Genomic DNA, 17,443 nt, shown 5'->3' on the forward strand with positions numbered 1-17,443 from the left:
TTGAATATATCCTGAACTTTATATTCCCTTGCATAGAACATAAAAGATGAACAGTGTTGCCTTAAAACACAAAGATATCTGTAAATGGTAAGTCAGTTTGTTCTTTTTTTTTTTTTTAGAAGCCACGGGAATGGAAGCACTCATGAATCTTCAGAAAATAGGTCCTGGGAAACAGAGTCTGAGAATGTATGCAAGAATAGAGTGAGGACTCCTGCTTATGTGTTATAATGGTTAAATGTCACAATTAAAAAAAAAAAAAAAAGTCTTTCAAAAAAGGTAATTTTAAAGTTGGCACTGTGAGGAACCAAGCTATTTATTTGACCTAAGTACTTTTATTGTTTTGTAAACATGAGAGAAAACTGGAACTAAGGTCCTATTATAATTTAGAGCAGCTGATGTCATCAGGATCCACACTCACTCTGGTCACATGCTCAGCAGTAACACACCTGCCAACACATAGGAGGAAAGACAAAACGGAGAGAGGGAATGAGAAATTCTCTCACCACAGAAGGAAGAACTGATCCCACAGTCAACAAAACCAATCATTAAGTTTGTTTCTCCTCCAAGTTATATTTTGCTAAACAATTTACTTAAAAAAATTAATCCCTCATCCTAATTTCTGTAATTCTTTGTGAAGATCTGCAACTGGGATTACTACGTCACTTAAAATGTTATTTCTATTGCTCAAAAATATAGAAATCTGGCACAGGTTTCTGTGTTTGTGTAGAGAGTGTTGGAAAAAAAGAGTTTGCTTCTTACAACAGGCATTAATGTATTACATCCCTAACTTGGAACAAGCATTAGCGTCAAGAGATTCTGTGTGTACTGGCATCCTACAGAAACACCAAACTAGACGATGTAAAATGGGTAACCATTCAAAACTGATCTACTGATGCTAGTAATTCCTGTGCAGCCAAGGCCATGAGTCTGTCTGACTTCTCGGCTAAAACACTGTTGACCACATCCTTCTAGTTAATAAAAGACACACTCTTGCCTCAGCTTTAATGATCATAATCTTCTGGTTTTCTATCTGCAGCAGCCTTTCCTCGGTCACCAAAATCTTCCACCACCCCAATCCCCACCCTAAGCTGACCCCCAATATTTGAAGAGTCCCCAGAACTCTGGCCTTCACCTGCTCCTCCTCCCCCGCACACACGGGTCCCAGACAACCCTTCCACAAATACTGCCACGGCTTCCACGGCTTCAAATGTCCTGACTTCCAAGTCTCTACAGCCGCTCCCACTCATCTGCCCCCTGCTGACCTCTGCTGGGGTGTGTCACAGACAAGCACTAGGCAGATTCAACAGGTCACACATTTCCTCCAAATAGGACTTTCCTCCAGGGTTTTCTCGTCAGCCTAACCACTCTTAATCCAGTTTCTCAGGCCGAAACTGGAGGAATTATTTCTTACTCTTTTTTCTCTCTCTCATTTTTTACATCTATCAAATCACCAAGTCCCCTAGATTCCTCCTGAGAAATACATATCACATCTCTGTCCCCATGGTCATCCCCATGGCTGGCCACGATTTTTACATCAGCTGCCCAGCATAGTTCCTGGCCCATCCTCTGGGCCAGCTCCCTAGTTCACTCCACACACCGTCGCTACGGTCCTCTTTTAATTTTCTAAAAAATGTAAATGTATCAAGCCATTCTCTTGAATGGCCTCTCATTCTTCTTAGCATCAGGTACAAACTGTATCATGAGTCCTTTATGAGAGGCCACCCGCCTCCCTAAGAGCTCATTCCCCACCCCCACCCGCTGCAAACCTACAGGATTTCCACCACCTAAATAGTATTTTTCAATTGTGTGTCGCAACCTGTTAATGATGTAAAATCGATTTGGTAGGACTCACCTAGCATTTTCAAAAAAGTGAGTTACAGCATAATAACAGTAACATCAAGAGCAGCTAACATTTACAGAGTGCTATCCTTCTTTGTACCCGGCAGGGTTCTGAGGTGCCTGGGATACATTAACTCACTTTAGCTTCCAAACAACAGGGTGAGGCAGGTACCATTATTATCCATACTTTACGAGTGCGAAAAGCAAAGCACAAGGAAGTTCATTAACTTGCTCCAAACGCAAGGCTGGGGAGTATGCAGCTGGGATTTGGATCCAGGTGACCTAACCTCAGAGTCTAGGCTCTTCACCACTAAACTCAGCTGCCTCTCAGCAAATACACCAGAGCACAGCATATGGAGGAAGGCCCAGTATTACTCTTTGAAATGTTTTAGTGACTTGTGTGTGTAGGTCCACTGGCTTGCAAGGCAAACTATATTGCTTACTGAGGATCATTATCAAGAGTCTGAATCCCACCGATGCAAAATACTCCTCTCCCCCAAAAGCCCCTTGAAAAAGAGAAAACATCTTTTGGATCTCAGTTTTAATACCATCTTCTGGAGGGAGGTGATTCTGAGTCCTAGTGTGGGCCGGGCGCACTTGTTCTGAGTTCCCCCAGCCCCTCCAAAGGGCCACTGTAGCGGGGCCTATCTTCGCTAAGTTACACCCAAATCCCTGGCCCCTAGTATGGGGCCCAGCAGACAGTAGCCCCCAGCGAACACCTGTTGAATGCACACATGAATGGTTTTACCTCAAAATTACTAAGAAATCCTATACACTCCATAACCAGCCTTGAAAAAACTCCACTTGCTCACCATTAGAAACAGTGTTTGCCAGGTGAGTAGTAAAAGGCTCTGAAGTCACTGCACTGCCCCCATTATTCTTTGCACAAGGCATGTGGCTGCACGTTTTCCTGTGCTTGCCTCAGAGTCCACGCCGCCCCAGCATGCAGGGTGAGACAGCGGACATGGTAAGAGAATGAAGCCGTTCCCTGGAGCAGTGATCAGGGCCAGGAGCCCACACCCGGCCCCCACCAGGGAAATGGCCCTTCCTGCCGGAAGTACCCATCGAGGAAATGCAAGGCATCAGGCTACACTTCACAGGCTGCAGACTTCCTTGGCTCCAGATCACTCTCACCAGCCAATTTGCAAAGGAGCAGTGAAAGTTAACCTTGAATAGGATACTTATCATTAAGTGCTGTAATATAATTGCCCTTGAGGAGATTTACTGCTCATTTGCAAATATACGTACCTGAATGTTGAGATGAAGCAAACCAAATTCATTTGAGGGCAATCGCGTTCCCTCCAGTGTGGCCAGGACAACTCAGGTGTGCAGCAGACAACGTCCTGCATAAATGATTTGCCACTGTGCTCTAAGCATCTGCCTGTTGCTATGTTCTAGAAAGTTCATCAAGGGAAAATGTCCATCCTGTTGGAATACCTATCTTAGAGTGGGTCCGAAGTTTACTTTCTTAAAACTTCCAGAATCAACCTATACTAAGATTAAACTGATGCTATCACTTCCTCAATTAAAAAAATGTTTTTAACACTTTACCCTAAAAAGATAAAAGAAACCTGAAATTCTAGGAATTCCAAAGTAAACTTGGGATGCTTTCCTAATGACTAAAGCAGTTATAAAAGCAGGAATTAGATAAAAGATTATTTTCCTCCAAGCAGCAGTGGAAATTTGCCAAGGCCAGGTAAGAGGATCCAGACAGACAGGATGAGCAGAGGTGCCAGAAAGGCAGGCAGCCCCGAGCCCCACTAGTCCACTAGTCTTCCAAGGGGCAGAGCCCTAAAGGCTGAGCTGTGGTCTCTCTGGCACGTCCAGGGATCGGCAGGATTGCTGATCCAGGTGGCACCGACAGGGCCTGGGTGAAAATGACAGGATGATAGGAAACATCAGAAGATTCACAGAGGAAATAAAGACTGCGAACACACATGGCCTCACGATTGTTTTAACAGTGGAAAATGAAAGAAATAGCAGCAGTTGAGCAAGATCTGAAGTACAAGAAGGTACATAGTAAGGGGAAAAGGAGGTATAAAAACAGGAAAGGACTTAAAGCATTTATAGGACTATATGGCCATCTTGAAAGAAGAGAGCAGGCATAGAGCTAACCTTTTTTTTTTAATCATCGCTAGCATTCAGAGTACAGTATAGATAGGTTGGAAGGTCAGGTGTGGGGGAAGGGATATGGCAATTAGTAATTTTTAAATGAACAATAAAATTTCTGAGTCCATAAAGAATTATTTTGGGGAGAGAAAGGAGCACAGACAGAGGATGCTAAGACATCCAATAGGAACAAGAATTAAAAGTCCAGTTCAAAAGATACTAACTTGCACACTTCCGAGCTAGCAACAGGGATCTCTAATTTTTCACAGCATACGATAGCAATGCCACTTCATGTGATTAACCGATCTTGGCTCTTACACATGTGTCAGGGCAGCACAACACATTGGAAGAGGCTAAGAAGGTTCAGTTGGTCCCGCAGAGTGGGTAGGAACATGGCCTTAGGGGTAGACCGGTGTTCAAATTTGGTGTGGCTCTACCACTGGACCTCTGTGTGACCTTGGTCATCAGTACCCCCCTGAACCTTTGTGTTCACTTTATCTATAACAGGTGATTAAAAGGAGCACCTACCCTATAGGGTTATTATAAGGATTAAATGGGTCATTGAAATAATGTTCTTAGCGGATGTCCACCAACATCAACACTCAATGAATGCTAACTGTTTGCCATAGTACCGGTAGAAGTATAATCCATGAGGGATGCTTTCTCTCTTTTGGGAAGTCCTCAGGACCAGCATGTTACCCAACGGAATCAGAAATGGGCACCAAGAGGTGATAACGGATAACACGCTAAATTACCGGAAGAGTAGAAACAGAGAAACCTTAATACAGAGAGTAGGGATGTGTCAGTTAGTTCATTTGTGTCAGTTCAGTTCATTTCAAAGTCTCTGTTCCTTTGTTTGGACAGAGAATGTAAACTTGTTCTTTTATTCTTTTTTTTTTTTTTTAAGGACTGCAATTGTTACATAAACTAGAAAGAGACAGTCTTTTTAACACATGAGCGATGTAAATTATAATATATAAATATTAAATATAGTGTTGAAGGAGCAACTAAGGAGGTACGGTTGTCTCCACCCCCAAGTTACACCTCATTTAAGAATCAGGAATAGCCCAGGCCTCCGGAGGCTGGGCCACAGGTGCTCAGCCAAGTGTCCTCCCTCCAGGGTGGTAGGGAAAGGAGAAAACTCCAGAGCGCCATCTATGGGTGGTGGCACCTGCAGGGGACCCAGGCTGTAAAGGCTGTGGGTGTGGTCTTCAGAAGGGACTTTCTGAAGGGGTGTTTCACCAGCTCATTCTCTGCTGCTCAGGAAGCTTGTGAAGAGGAAAACAAAGGTTCTGACTTCTTTTAGGGACAGAATCTTACACCATCTCCTGAGCCTGATATTTTAAGGCGTAGGAAGGCATTAATAGGGCAATTTCAACGTTTACTCCTTGCTGGAATCTGTGACCCCTCAACGCTACAACCCAAGCCTGAAGGTTGGGGACTGCTTGGCATGAAGGATTTAATTTGGAAATTGTATCTTTTTTTAAAAGTCTGATGTAATGGAGAATACTTAAATCATTTATGGCTACTAAGAGCAAGGAAAATGGTAACTTGAACAATAAACCAAAGGACATGATGTAGACCTATGGAGCGTGAAAAGACCTGCGCTCTGGGGACTGTCTTGATCAGTCATGGACAGGCTTTGGAAGTGACATCATCTTCCAAAGATGGAAGCAAACACCAGCACTGCCCCGGTGTGATAGCTTGTCATAAATTGCAAAATTAATGCAGGGAGAAGTTCCTCACCTACACTGTCACCACTTACTCTGGGCACCTTATTTATTCATTCATTCAACAAACACACCTGAGTCTGGATTTCAGCAGCAGCAGATCCCGAGACAAGGATTCAGGGCAGTGGTTTAACGGAAGGGTAGGGGAGTGCAGACATCGTGGGGGTGGTGGCGGGGGAAGAAAGGCAGCCCAAAAGGAGTGTTCTCAAGCCTGCTGCCACTGTGGCCAAGGGGAGCTTAATCCTGCAGGCCAACTCAGGCCGCAGAGCCTCTCCCCCTGGGGTGTGACCAGGAATCTCTAGGGTTGTTAAGCTGCAGGTTCTGATGTCAGTCTGGGGTGGGGCCTAGAATTCTGAATGTCTGACAGGCTCCCAGGTCCTGCTGTACTCCAGGTCTGAGGACCGCACTTTCAGGACGAAGGGAGCAGACTTATGCCTGAGCATTAGAACCCTCTGGGCCACAGGGACGGGAAGACTTTCACAGTGGCTGACTTGAGTCCTTGGTTGCCGACTGCTCTGAGGCGGTGTTATCCCAAGGCACTTCCGGCAATCCTGCACAGAGAAGCAGGGCTCCCTTCCACAGCTTTCTCAGGCAGAGGCAGAGACTGGCCACTGGAAGTTGGAGGACGCACTGAAGGCATACAGGCATCCTGATCTCTGTTACACTTACTGGGCCCCGATGACACACCAGGCAGGGGCCGAGGTTAACGATCCCTGCCGCTATCAACCGATTATTAAACCAAGTGTGATAGTCGTATGTTAGGCAGTGGTAAGTGCAGAGGAGAAAAGTAATGCCAAAAAGTGGGATAGGAGGTGTCACGTTGGGAGGGAGTGCTGGTTGGCGAGGTTGGAGTTACCCCAAAAAGCGATATGCATGAACCTGTGGGTATCTGAGAACAGATGATTCCAGGTAGAGAGATGAGCAAGGACAAAGGCTCCAGTGGACTTGGCAGGTGGGGAGAAGAGGCCAGTGCAGCCAGAGTGAAGTTAGCAAAGGCAAGAGGAGAAGGAATGAGGTCAGAGGGGCTGGGGGTAGGAGGCTAGTCTGGAGGGGGGGGTCCCCATCGGTGACTCCAAGGGTTTCGAACTTTCCTCTGAATGACTTGGAAGGCTGCTGGGGGTTGAGCAGAGAAGGGAAATGACGTGACTTCTAGCTGCAGTGTGGAGAATGTACTGCATGGAAGGGGAAAGCAGGAAGAGCGGTTGGAGGATTATTGCCGAAGTCCGGGAGACGGAGGATGCTGGTACAGAAAAGTACCAGGGCTTTATAGAAATTATAAATCAAGTGGGCCTTTGCTTTTGTACCTCAATAAATTGGATGTGGAATGTAAGGAAAACATAAGAGTCAAGGATTACTTGAAGGCTTTGTACCTAACCAACTGAAAAAAAACGGAGCTGCTATTATCTAAGAAGGGAAGGAACAGGGGTGCCTGAGTGGCTCAGGTCATGATCCGGGGGTCCTGGGATCAAGCCCTGCATCTGGCTCCCTGTTCAGTGGGGAGTCTGCTTCTCCCTCTCCCTCTGCCTCTCCCCTTGTTCATGCACGTATTCTCTCTCTCTCTCAAATAAATAAATAAAATCTTTTTAAAAAAAAAAAGGGAAGCAATATCCAGAAACTGAGTTGGAAGCACGCTAAGTGTCGATATTCAAGTGAGCATGCAGAGATGATGTAGGACCTACAAATCTAGAGCTCAAAGAAGATGCCCAGGAGATGTAAATTTGGGAATTATCTGCCCATGGACTATATTTAGAGTCCAGAGGCTGTTTCCTAAGAATATAAAAACTCTGTGTTACTGAAAAGAGGAAAAGAGAAGAACACTAAGGACTGAGTTTGGTGGGGGGGAAGGGGGGGAGGGGGGGCGGCGCTCCAATATCTGAAGGACAGAGCATGACACAGAATTGGCAAAGGAGATGGAACTGGAGTGACCACAAAGGATCTCCAAGAAGAGCAACTGTCAATGTGCCAAGTGCTCCGGGCAGACCCAGGTGATGTGAGGGTGCACAGGGAAGACTCCCCCATGAAGAGGTCCCTGGTGACCCGCCCAGAACAGGCTGTGGAGCCCAGGCGGATGAGGCTTCACTGAAGGGAGTTTCAGAGAGAACAGGAATATGGAGAGGACAAATACAAATTTACCAAAGGGTCTGTGTGGATGTGTAGGAGAGAAAATGAGGTAGTAGTTGAAAGCGTAGGGAGGTTAAGACAGACTTTCCTCTAAGCTAGAGGAAGTAACAGCACAGTGTAGGACAAAGTGAATGATCCAGTGGAGAAGGGCAATCCTTCCTGACGCCGGGGGGAGAAGGGGGAGAAGGGGCTGGAGCCATGTGGCGGAATGGGCAAGAGAGGATCAGAATGGATCTAGGGGTCCTGGCCTTACCTTAAAGCCCATCCATCCTAAAAACAGTTAGGTAGAAAGGTTAACGGGAGACATGGTCATTTCACTAGGATATGAAATTTAATCCAATTTTAGTCTTTTGTTTCTAAATTGGCTATTATTAAACAGGTCAGAAGAAAACCATCCAACATTCAATTATGTAAGAGGTCACTCTGCCAGGGAATTCTTTAAAAGACTATTTGAAGTAATCAAACAATTACCCTTATGTAATAATTTGTGGCTTGGTAAAAATATATTTAGGAATCCCAGGTACTTGGATCCATTATATTTAATGTGAAAGATACAGAACCTCTAACGGTAACAAATAAAAACATTCAGAAAGAATATTCCCAATATATGTTGTGGTGAATGTCATCAGCCTGGCCTGTCTTCCAGTACATTTTCAATGGTGTGATCGTATTTATTTACCCTGTGTTATTAGAGAGTGAATAGTCACTAGCCTTCAATTTTCACATCAATTGCAGAAAAAAAGATTCCATTTTCTACACCGTCTGGAATTGAAATTGACTTAGCATCTCAGAACTGTCAAAAATTTCTTTTACGAAAAGGTTTGCTTTACAGAGACTGTAAAGTAGGTGTCATCCTTGACACTGGCATTCTATATTCATGCCGCAGGTCTGTGGAAAAGCAGCGCTAAGGAGCGTCAGGAAAGGTCTTAGAAAGGCCTCGCCGTCATGCTTTGTGCCTCCGCTGGCTTCCTTGCAGTCCGCTCCGTGCTGTAGATGTCAGGGGCTCTCTATTTAAAACTGCTAATAAGAAAAAGGAGAATTCGAGAAGAATATGGTATCAGCTACCCTAGAACTTGCCTTTGCTAACAGGTCAGCCTGACACTTATTTTCCTGTGTTAAAAACGGGAACCTCTGTTTCCATTCGAATTAGAAAAAGCATACATTGAGTCCTCGGGATTTACAGATTTGAAACTTATTCCAAGGGATCCTACTCGTATGTGTACTCACACCACAGGGCTGGTCTCTGTCCAGCTCACAAATGAGAAACCAAGTAAAATTATGCAGAATCTCTCCTTTCAAGTTCTTTCTTTTCTATTACAAAGTATTGTGCCTGTCTTTCATATAGATGGGCAGACTTTTCCACAGATGTATTTTCACTGCATTCCCTAAATCAGCCGCACTTTAGACTGAGTGCCATTTAATGTTACCAATGTGCAACTGGTCACGTTCGTCCACAGGGCAATTAGGCCTGAGCCATAAAAATCCATAAGCCCCGCTATTTCCGACATCAACAAATAAGCAGGGTTATGGGAGCCTCCTTCCTGCGATACAGGTGGGGGCTGTTGCCTGGCGGAGCTGGGCAGAGTTCTGTCTTCACAGGCACACAACCCAGCTCCACCACACCCTTTATGAAATGGTCCTCTGTTTCATCATCACGTTCATTTTCAAGTACGATACAATTCCAACATCCTCAGGGAATAAAGCTAACTAGATAGGGTCCTGCCTGCAATTTTGAAGACATGAAGAATGGAGAGGTGGTGAGTTAAGACTTCTTATATGCAGAAAAGGCTTCCTCCTAAAGGAAGGACAGGCTGAGACCCACCCGCACGTTCAGAGAGCTGTGATTACAACACTTGGTCAGGCAGACTCTTTCCAGAAACACTGTTATAAAAGGGTGTGTGCTCTTAACTCCCCGTGGTCTCAGCAAACCTCAGAATTACTATTTGCCTGAGTATCTCTACTTTTTCCCAGGAAGGACTTGCTGGGTCAGCCACCCCCAAGCACAATTATCTCTTTTCCTAACCCTCCATCTTTTGTCTAAACCCTGTAACCTATGAAGGGACTAAAATTTGCTCAAAAGTACCTTGCAAACTGGCCGATTTGGTTATCAACTGGTGGGTGACAGTCCTAACCCACAGGCCTCCCTGCCCTGGGACTGCTCATCTACCAGCTGCCTGTGTCCTCGGCCACCGTGTCACACAAACCAAACTGGTACGTTACATCGTCTCGAAAGCAGATTCTAACATTGGACTGGTGTGTGCTGATGATTTCTGAATACGCCAGCAGCTAGACTATGGTTTTCACTATGAAAAGGGGCTAATAAAAATGAGAGGAAAAAACACTTCTCTGCCTTTTCAAGCAGTAATTTAAACCCCCAAGCTCGAAATCAAGATGAAAAAGTTCCAAATTGATTAATATGGAAATTACCAAACCATCGAAACTGCTGATGTCGTAAACAAAATTCGTCAACAGCCACTAAGAATTCATTAAAAGTAAATTTATTGTTTGTTTAAAAATCAACTGTGCAATATGTGCTTCTCGAGACCTTTTTGAATCTGGTTTGTTGTTCATCTCTTCTCAGGCTTCAGTTTGGCAAGGCTAAATGAGAAACACGGTATAGACACACAGTTAGTAAGTACAGGTAAGGGAAGCAACAATCATTCCTGTTTGTTATTCTCTCAAAGCCTAAAGAGTGTAATCCAAGCTACAACATTAAGTCTTAAAATCTGATCATGTTCATTGTGTTCTGAAAACTATCATATTCTAAAAGGGAAAAGATAGCAGTGTATCTGATTTCAACCAAACAAGGTTTCAAACTAAATTACCTATTTCCTCTTACAGAACTAAAAACAAGGCTGCAGGGACCCAGGTAATCATTTTAAGTGTAATTGGAGGATTCAATTTTAATGGTAATATTGCAACATTACTTTTGCTTTAGCTTTCCACAGCGATAGGTTCTCAGCTGTCACATATGGACAAAAGCATAAAATGAACCTGAGATGTGACAGTGAGGTCACTTCTAAGAAACCTTCAGTTTGAGATGGATACAATTCTACGACATGCAAAATAAAACTATTCTAATCTTTTAGGCAAAGCAATATCAAATTGTACTTACTCCAGAGCTGAAAAAAAGGGCAACACATAATTTTTAACACTTACTATCTGAGAATATTGTCCTAATACAGGGTTTTATTATTGTGTGGATTATTTCAATTTGAAGATGGAAACCAGGCAAAAGCATGTTGCCGAATAATGCTGTTGCTTTCCTTCAAACAGGAACACATTTAAAACATTAAATAATAGATCTCTCTCCTTCTAAAGGACAGATTTAGTTTCTTCCCTCTTTAAGGACAATTTCATACAACGCAGAATTCTCAAAAATATTTTATAGTATTAAATTTGAATAGCCAAGCATCTGAGAATCAAACATAAACAAAGACTCAAAATTCCAGACCCTCCCTCTGTTCTGCACTTTGCACAAAGAATGATTACATTTACAAGTCATGTTTACCTATTTAGTAAGCACACTCTGGTTTCTTAGCTACAAAGCCATTTTAATTAAGGCAATAGGAGTTCCTTATGTGCAAAAGAAGATGTAGTATATACAATAAGAAACTCATACAAACGTGAAACACTTTACATTTGTTATTTTTCTTATAGCTTAAAATTTGTGATTTAAAACTTTCATTAAGACCAGCTTTTGCACTTCATATACTCCATAATTTATTAACAGAAGAGTGATTCATATGACTCAAAACATTCTTTCCTAGAGCTATTTTTCAATAATTAAATCATCTTTGTGACTACCATTCAATGTGTGAAATAGAAAACTATGTCATCTGTATATACCAATAAATAAAAATACCTACGCAAGGTGCCATGGTTTCCTCTGGTGCCCTTTTAAAAACAGGGTCCGTATATTTGGCCCTCTTCAAATTGAACCCAAAATCACAGACAATCTATAGGGGGAGGAAGAGAGTGTGTGTGTTTGCGGGGGGGCTGTGGAGGGAGATGGTGAGGAGGAGAGCCGGTGAGCCTGTTTTTAAAGGAAAACATATTATTACCTCCTCGAGCGACTAAAGAGAAAAAGCTCATATGCTCAGAAAGTTAGACTCCCAATATCTAATGTCCCTGACCCTTAGCTTTTTCTTTCTGTTATCTGAACCAAAACCAAAATCATAACAACACATGCACAAACGCACATGCTCTCACACAGACACGCGCACGTCCCTGCTTTGTACTTCAGGCCTATGTTGGGCAGCCGCACTTGAACCTCCTTACAAACTGTCCTAAGAAATGTATATGCGCGTACACATTTTGATTAAGCTATTTAAAAGCAACACTGCTAAGGAAATCACATGCTATTCTTCATAGGAGAACAAAAAGAAAGGAAAAACTAATTTTAAAATCAGACTATATTCCCCTATGTTATTTAAAAAAAAAAAAAGAAAACATAAAAGAACCAATCTGAGAGTGTATTAGTCTCCAACAGTGAGATCCAGTAAGTATGAGAGGTAGTTACAAATGTTTTGAAAAATCTAACAATGCTTTAAGAGTCTTCTCCAATACGAAGAACATAATATAATGGTGTGAAGGATTAAGAGCCAAGAGTCAATCAGACAAAAAGCTTATTGTATGTTTAATAAATTATTCTCAGATCATTTTCAAGGAGAAGTGTTTGGCAAGCTTCAACCATTTCCCAAAGGACTGAGGCAGTGATTTGCACCCGGATGGAAGACAGTCATGGTCAAGGAAACTAGACAAGATACTGAGACTCTGCTTAAGAGAGATTTACATTCTTTGGCATCTTGTACTCCTAGGAGAAGCGGCTCTGTTTTGTGGAACTCATACACTTCCATGGTGTAAGTTCTCCCAACACGGCTCACATTCAACTAGCAGCATTATGTCTTAAAGGTAGAGCTGGTGAGAGCTGTTTTTGTGGCCCCGCGTAAAGTGTTAGCACTGTGCCAATCAAGAGGGGTAAATAACCTCGAACGCAGAGATCATGGTAAAATGTGATAAAATAATTAGGAACTGGTAAATTTTGAGTACTGCTTTTGATTTTAATAAAACTTATTTAATTTTTATAATGGTGTGTTTAACAAACGTTTGGCAGTATTTCTAAACATTGAGCAATTGGCTCTCACGAGCCAATGTGGGCTGATTCTAGCAAACCACTGATGCTATGTTCCCAGAAAAGTATGAATGTCAGTGATTTTCTTTAATAGCTATTCTTAAACACTGGGAGAATACAAGCTAATTTTTTAGGGGGGTAAAAAAACCCTTTAGCTCCTGCACCTAAACAAAGAAGTTAGTTTTCGAAAATATGCAGGCCTTTGAAATTACAATTATCACAAGGCTGGCTTTCACTACAGGGTGCAGGTATAACCCATAGAACTTGGTCTAAAGAAAACATCATATAGTATTTTACAGAACTTTTAGCAACAAGGTGGTTCTTGAGTTACAATTCAGGGTCCCTCTGAAACATACAGGTCCCCATGGCCCCCACACCGTCCACTCTTCTGGCCCCCGAAAGGAAAAACTCTACCATAAAGCCTCTCTTACTCTGGAGTTGTAAATTACAGAAAAAAACAATTTATAATGAAAATAATTTATAACATATTTTATAAAGACACACCAGAAATTTGCTTATTTTTTTTATTCCATGAGAAGAACAGAGCACTGTATCTGTCAGATAAATGTTGCCTGACGAAGGAGGAAAACTAAGAGGCCATTGGCTTTCAATGCGACTTCAGGAGGACACCTGGAAACGAGACCTTGTTGAATGTGTAAGTCTCAGGGAAGGTATCCTCCCATCTCGTATTCTCCAATTTAAAGAAGTAGTACACAGTTCTTAAATTTTAATTGATGGGCAAGGGCCTTATGTCGTGCGTTATGCAGGTGCCAACTTACGAGCTGTCAGTCTGCATATACAGAAGAAAAGTCCCCTGGCTTGCAAAGAAACTGAAATAAAGTAGCCGTTAGAGCAATTTCGTCCCATAGGTGTTCTTGGATACAACATACAATGAAGAAAGACAATCTGACTGAAAAAGCATTCAGTAGTACATAAACAAGAAAAACTCTAATGTAAAACTATGAAAGTCCCAATGCTCTGAAGCATCAGAGATGGAACTCACATCGTATTTAAATGAAAGCTAATGCCACTAATAGGCCAGGCTTTGTTTTATCTAGGTCTATAGTTTACTTCTTCCATGCACTCAACTTAATCAGACATGTACAGAGCACATCTGTTGTGTTGTGTGGCCTGCAGGCTGGGCCCCGAGTCCTTAACTTTGCAGGCTTGACATATCTTTAACTCCCTGAGTTATTGAGGTCAACCTCAGGATCATAAATCAAGAAATTCCAGGAAAATAAAAACTCTTGTTCACATTTTGCAATTAAAAGAAAGTTAAAAGAAAGGGATTCCTAATACAGGGTAACTACTTTTTGAAGAGTCAAGTGGCTGTGCTGTATGTTTTTAATTTGAAACCATCATCTTGATATGTTTAGGGGTTTAATTTATGGAACAATCGAGCAACCTTTATATTTAACATTAAATGCCTGAATATTATAAATCACCTTAGATGAACATTTATGGGAGAGTTTCAGTGCAACTTCTGAACAACTTGTCACTTTTACTGTGGAGCAATGATTTGTAAAAAACGATATGCTAAGTAATCCCAGAGCATAATTTAGGGACACAAAAACAAGTGTCAGGAAACAGCCAGAGCCTACATTGAATGAAATCTTTACAGACTGAAGTAATAAGTCTTAAATTAATCAACACAGCTTAATTGAAGCTCTATTTGTAACATTTTTTATTAGACTTGTTATTAATGAACCTCTAAATGCTACCACTAACTTGAGCTCTATGTTAAATTTAAATAATGAACCATTGTTCACACACACAAAAGAACACACACCGCTTTAACAGCCCTTTGTCTCCATGGGGCTCCTTCTCTCACGCATAGCTAACATGAAGACTGGTCCTTCCTTCCTCACATGGTTATTTACGCAGTTGGCAAGATACCATCTTTAAGGCTGCTACCATGGTCTGAAATAACTGAAGTGAAATCCTTGAGAAGACAGTCAGTGAAGACTGAACATTAGAAAACATTTTTGGTTGCCCTCAAAGATAATGTTTTCAAATCTGGGCTGGTAGAATTCTGTATTAACCTCCCACTCACGGATGTCTTGGGATGATCTGCTCTGGGTTGGTAAAGACTTACCTGAACATGTCTCCCAAGCCCTTCAGCATTCCCTTCTTGGCTTTCATTTTCTCTTTCTCCTTGTCTCGGTCTTTCTTCTTCTCTTTGCCAGCTTTCTCCTTTCTCCTATCCATCTTATCGCCTTTCTCTTGGTTTCCATTCATGTGTCTCTCCAGAGAATGTGAAGGCTGATCACTGGCTGTGGATACAGACTCTCTCCCTGATCTTGAACTTTCTTCTGTGTCTTCTTCCACTTGGAAGGGAAACAAAAACAAAAATGGATAAGGAATACAGTGAATCAAAAGAACAAAGTGAAGGAGGCTAAAATATATGTGAGGATTTTGCTTTCCCACATTTTCTACCGTTGTTCGGCCCTGCTATCAAGGTGGATTGCAAAGCTATTTACTTTTTAAGTTTTTATTTATCTAAGTAATCTCTACACCCAACATGGGACTTGAACTCACGACCCTGAGATAAAGAGTCACATGCTCTTCCGACTGAGCCAGCCAGGCACCCCTGTGCTATTTACTTTTGAGGAGAATTAGAATTGAACATGTGATGTGGATGACTACCAAGCACATGAGTATTCCTATGTGAAGAGCATGTGCCAACGGTAAGAGAGAAGCAGCTTCCTGGCCAGATATTGATTCTTTCACTAGGGCTAACATCCTCCCTGATGCAGCCATGCACTGCTGGAGAGATTAGTAGGTCCTTATCACACAGCATAGACCCTGTGTTCCGTATTTGCAAAATGCAAAGAAAACAAGCAGCCCCTCCTCAAGTGCTTCCTTTCCTCATGGGTCAGGATAATGTAGATCCACTCTGGCCCCTCATTAATTTGTGAGACTACACCATTCACTAGTAAGCACACCAATACTAGCATAAGGACTTCTTTCTTCAGGCTCCCAAATACGTCCATTTGTGATTTCTGCACACAGAAGACTGGATCTTTACAGTCTCTGTAACTTTTCCTCATACTGTCATTACATAAGGCTAACATCATAAGCAAATGCTACTGCATCTTCTAATCCTAAATAACTCTGCATGTCCATCTACACAATGACAAGGAAACAAAGATGGATGACACCATGAAAATGTGTAAATCAATAACCTCACACTCCCCTGAAGTTCGCAGATACAAGACCTACTTATTGATAACAATATTCTGTTCTTTGAACCAACACTCGGCAAGCATATGGTTCAAGGGCACTTCAATACCCCAAACTTTTTGATTGGAAAGAATGACAAGTAACTAGGGTAGGTTTCCACCTACCAAAAGAATTTTAAGAATTTCTATATTAAGTAAGAAACAATATATGTACATATTAGCAGCCACTCTCATTAATCTTTTCTGAGATTGGTTGCCTAAGATTTTCTTCCAAATAGAGTAAGAATTATCAGGGCTTCAGATTATTATTCTCCTGCATCAACAAAGTATGAATCAATGTTTTTGAGCTTCTCCTAACACAGAACCAAATAGAACAGTTAAGCCTCTTCCCAATATTTCACAAAGAACTGACCTCTAAGTCAAGTTAATACATCTTCAAGTGAAATTCAGTCTTGCCTCTCCACCACCAAGGGACACTTGAGTTAGTAATACACAATATCAAAGTATAATAAGACCAGTTAAAACAATCTCAGTATCTTAGTGTTCTGCTATTAAACCCTCACAAATCTGAGAAAAAGATGATCAGTAATGGCATGACCACTTCAAAGTAATACAGTTAAAAAAAAAATGCCAGCTACTTAGCATAATACCAATTCCTTTTGTTGACACATTTGGTTGAAAACATGAGCCAACATATTTCTCATGCCAGCAGGTCATGCCTTCGTACAGCTCAAGAATAAAAGCATCGCCATGTCTAAATCCAGAAGGTACTTCAGAGGTCATTTAGACCAATATCTTCCATTTCTTGCTGAAGAAACAGAAAGGTTTGGGGCCAGCATACTCCCAGTCCAGGGCTCTTTCTAGTATTATGTCCCATACAGTTGTACTTCAGCAAGACCTTCGTGCATTTCTTTCATCAACTGTTTGTGATTGCTCAATTCCATGCTTCACACAACACACATCGAGGTAATCTATCACCCAGTCACTACACAATCTACCCAGAAGATAATTCCAGCGGTCAGCATTGTATTTCAGAAACCTATTGTCAATCCTGTGTATTCATTTAATGCCATGACTTGTGGTTCATACTGATGAAATCACTCAAGAAGCCAGATCAAATGCACACAAAACTCTAGGACTGGTTAGCAACCACAGAAATGACTTTAGAAAGGTGTGCCTCTTATGCAGCCATCAAAAGGAATGAGATCTTGCCATTTGCAAAGACATGGATGGAACTGGAGGGTATTATGCTGAGCGAAATAAGTCAAACAGAGAAAGACATGTATCATATGACCTCACTGATAATGAGGAATTCTTAATCGCAGGAA

At 42.0% G+C, this 17,443-nt stretch overlaps 1 protein-coding gene across 19 annotated transcripts in view; it reads right to left on the reverse strand.

Moving 5' to 3' along the window:
- PARD3 (par-3 family cell polarity regulator) overlaps positions 1–17,443 on the reverse strand; it is a 624,325-nt gene that overhangs the window by 172,971 nt on the left and 433,911 nt on the right. For 16 of the 19 annotated variants that reach the window (XM_081820853.1, XM_081820856.1, XM_081820859.1 and 13 more), the window contains one exon: positions 15,029–15,260. In XM_081820853.1, coding sequence (XP_081676979.1) covers positions 15,029–15,260 — 232 coding nt within the window. Of the gene's footprint in view, positions 1–10,281; positions 10,398–15,028; positions 15,261–17,443 lie in introns of those variants that run through there. The other 3 variants (XM_081820863.1, XM_081820865.1, XM_081820864.1) reach the window with 1 other exon arrangement.

The sequence above is a fragment of the Leptonychotes weddellii genome, chromosome 5, assembly GCF_054177405.1.
Source record: "Leptonychotes weddellii isolate Sample4059 chromosome 5, ASM5417740v2, whole genome shotgun sequence".
NCBI lineage: Eukaryota > Metazoa > Chordata > Mammalia > Carnivora > Phocidae > Leptonychotes > Leptonychotes weddellii.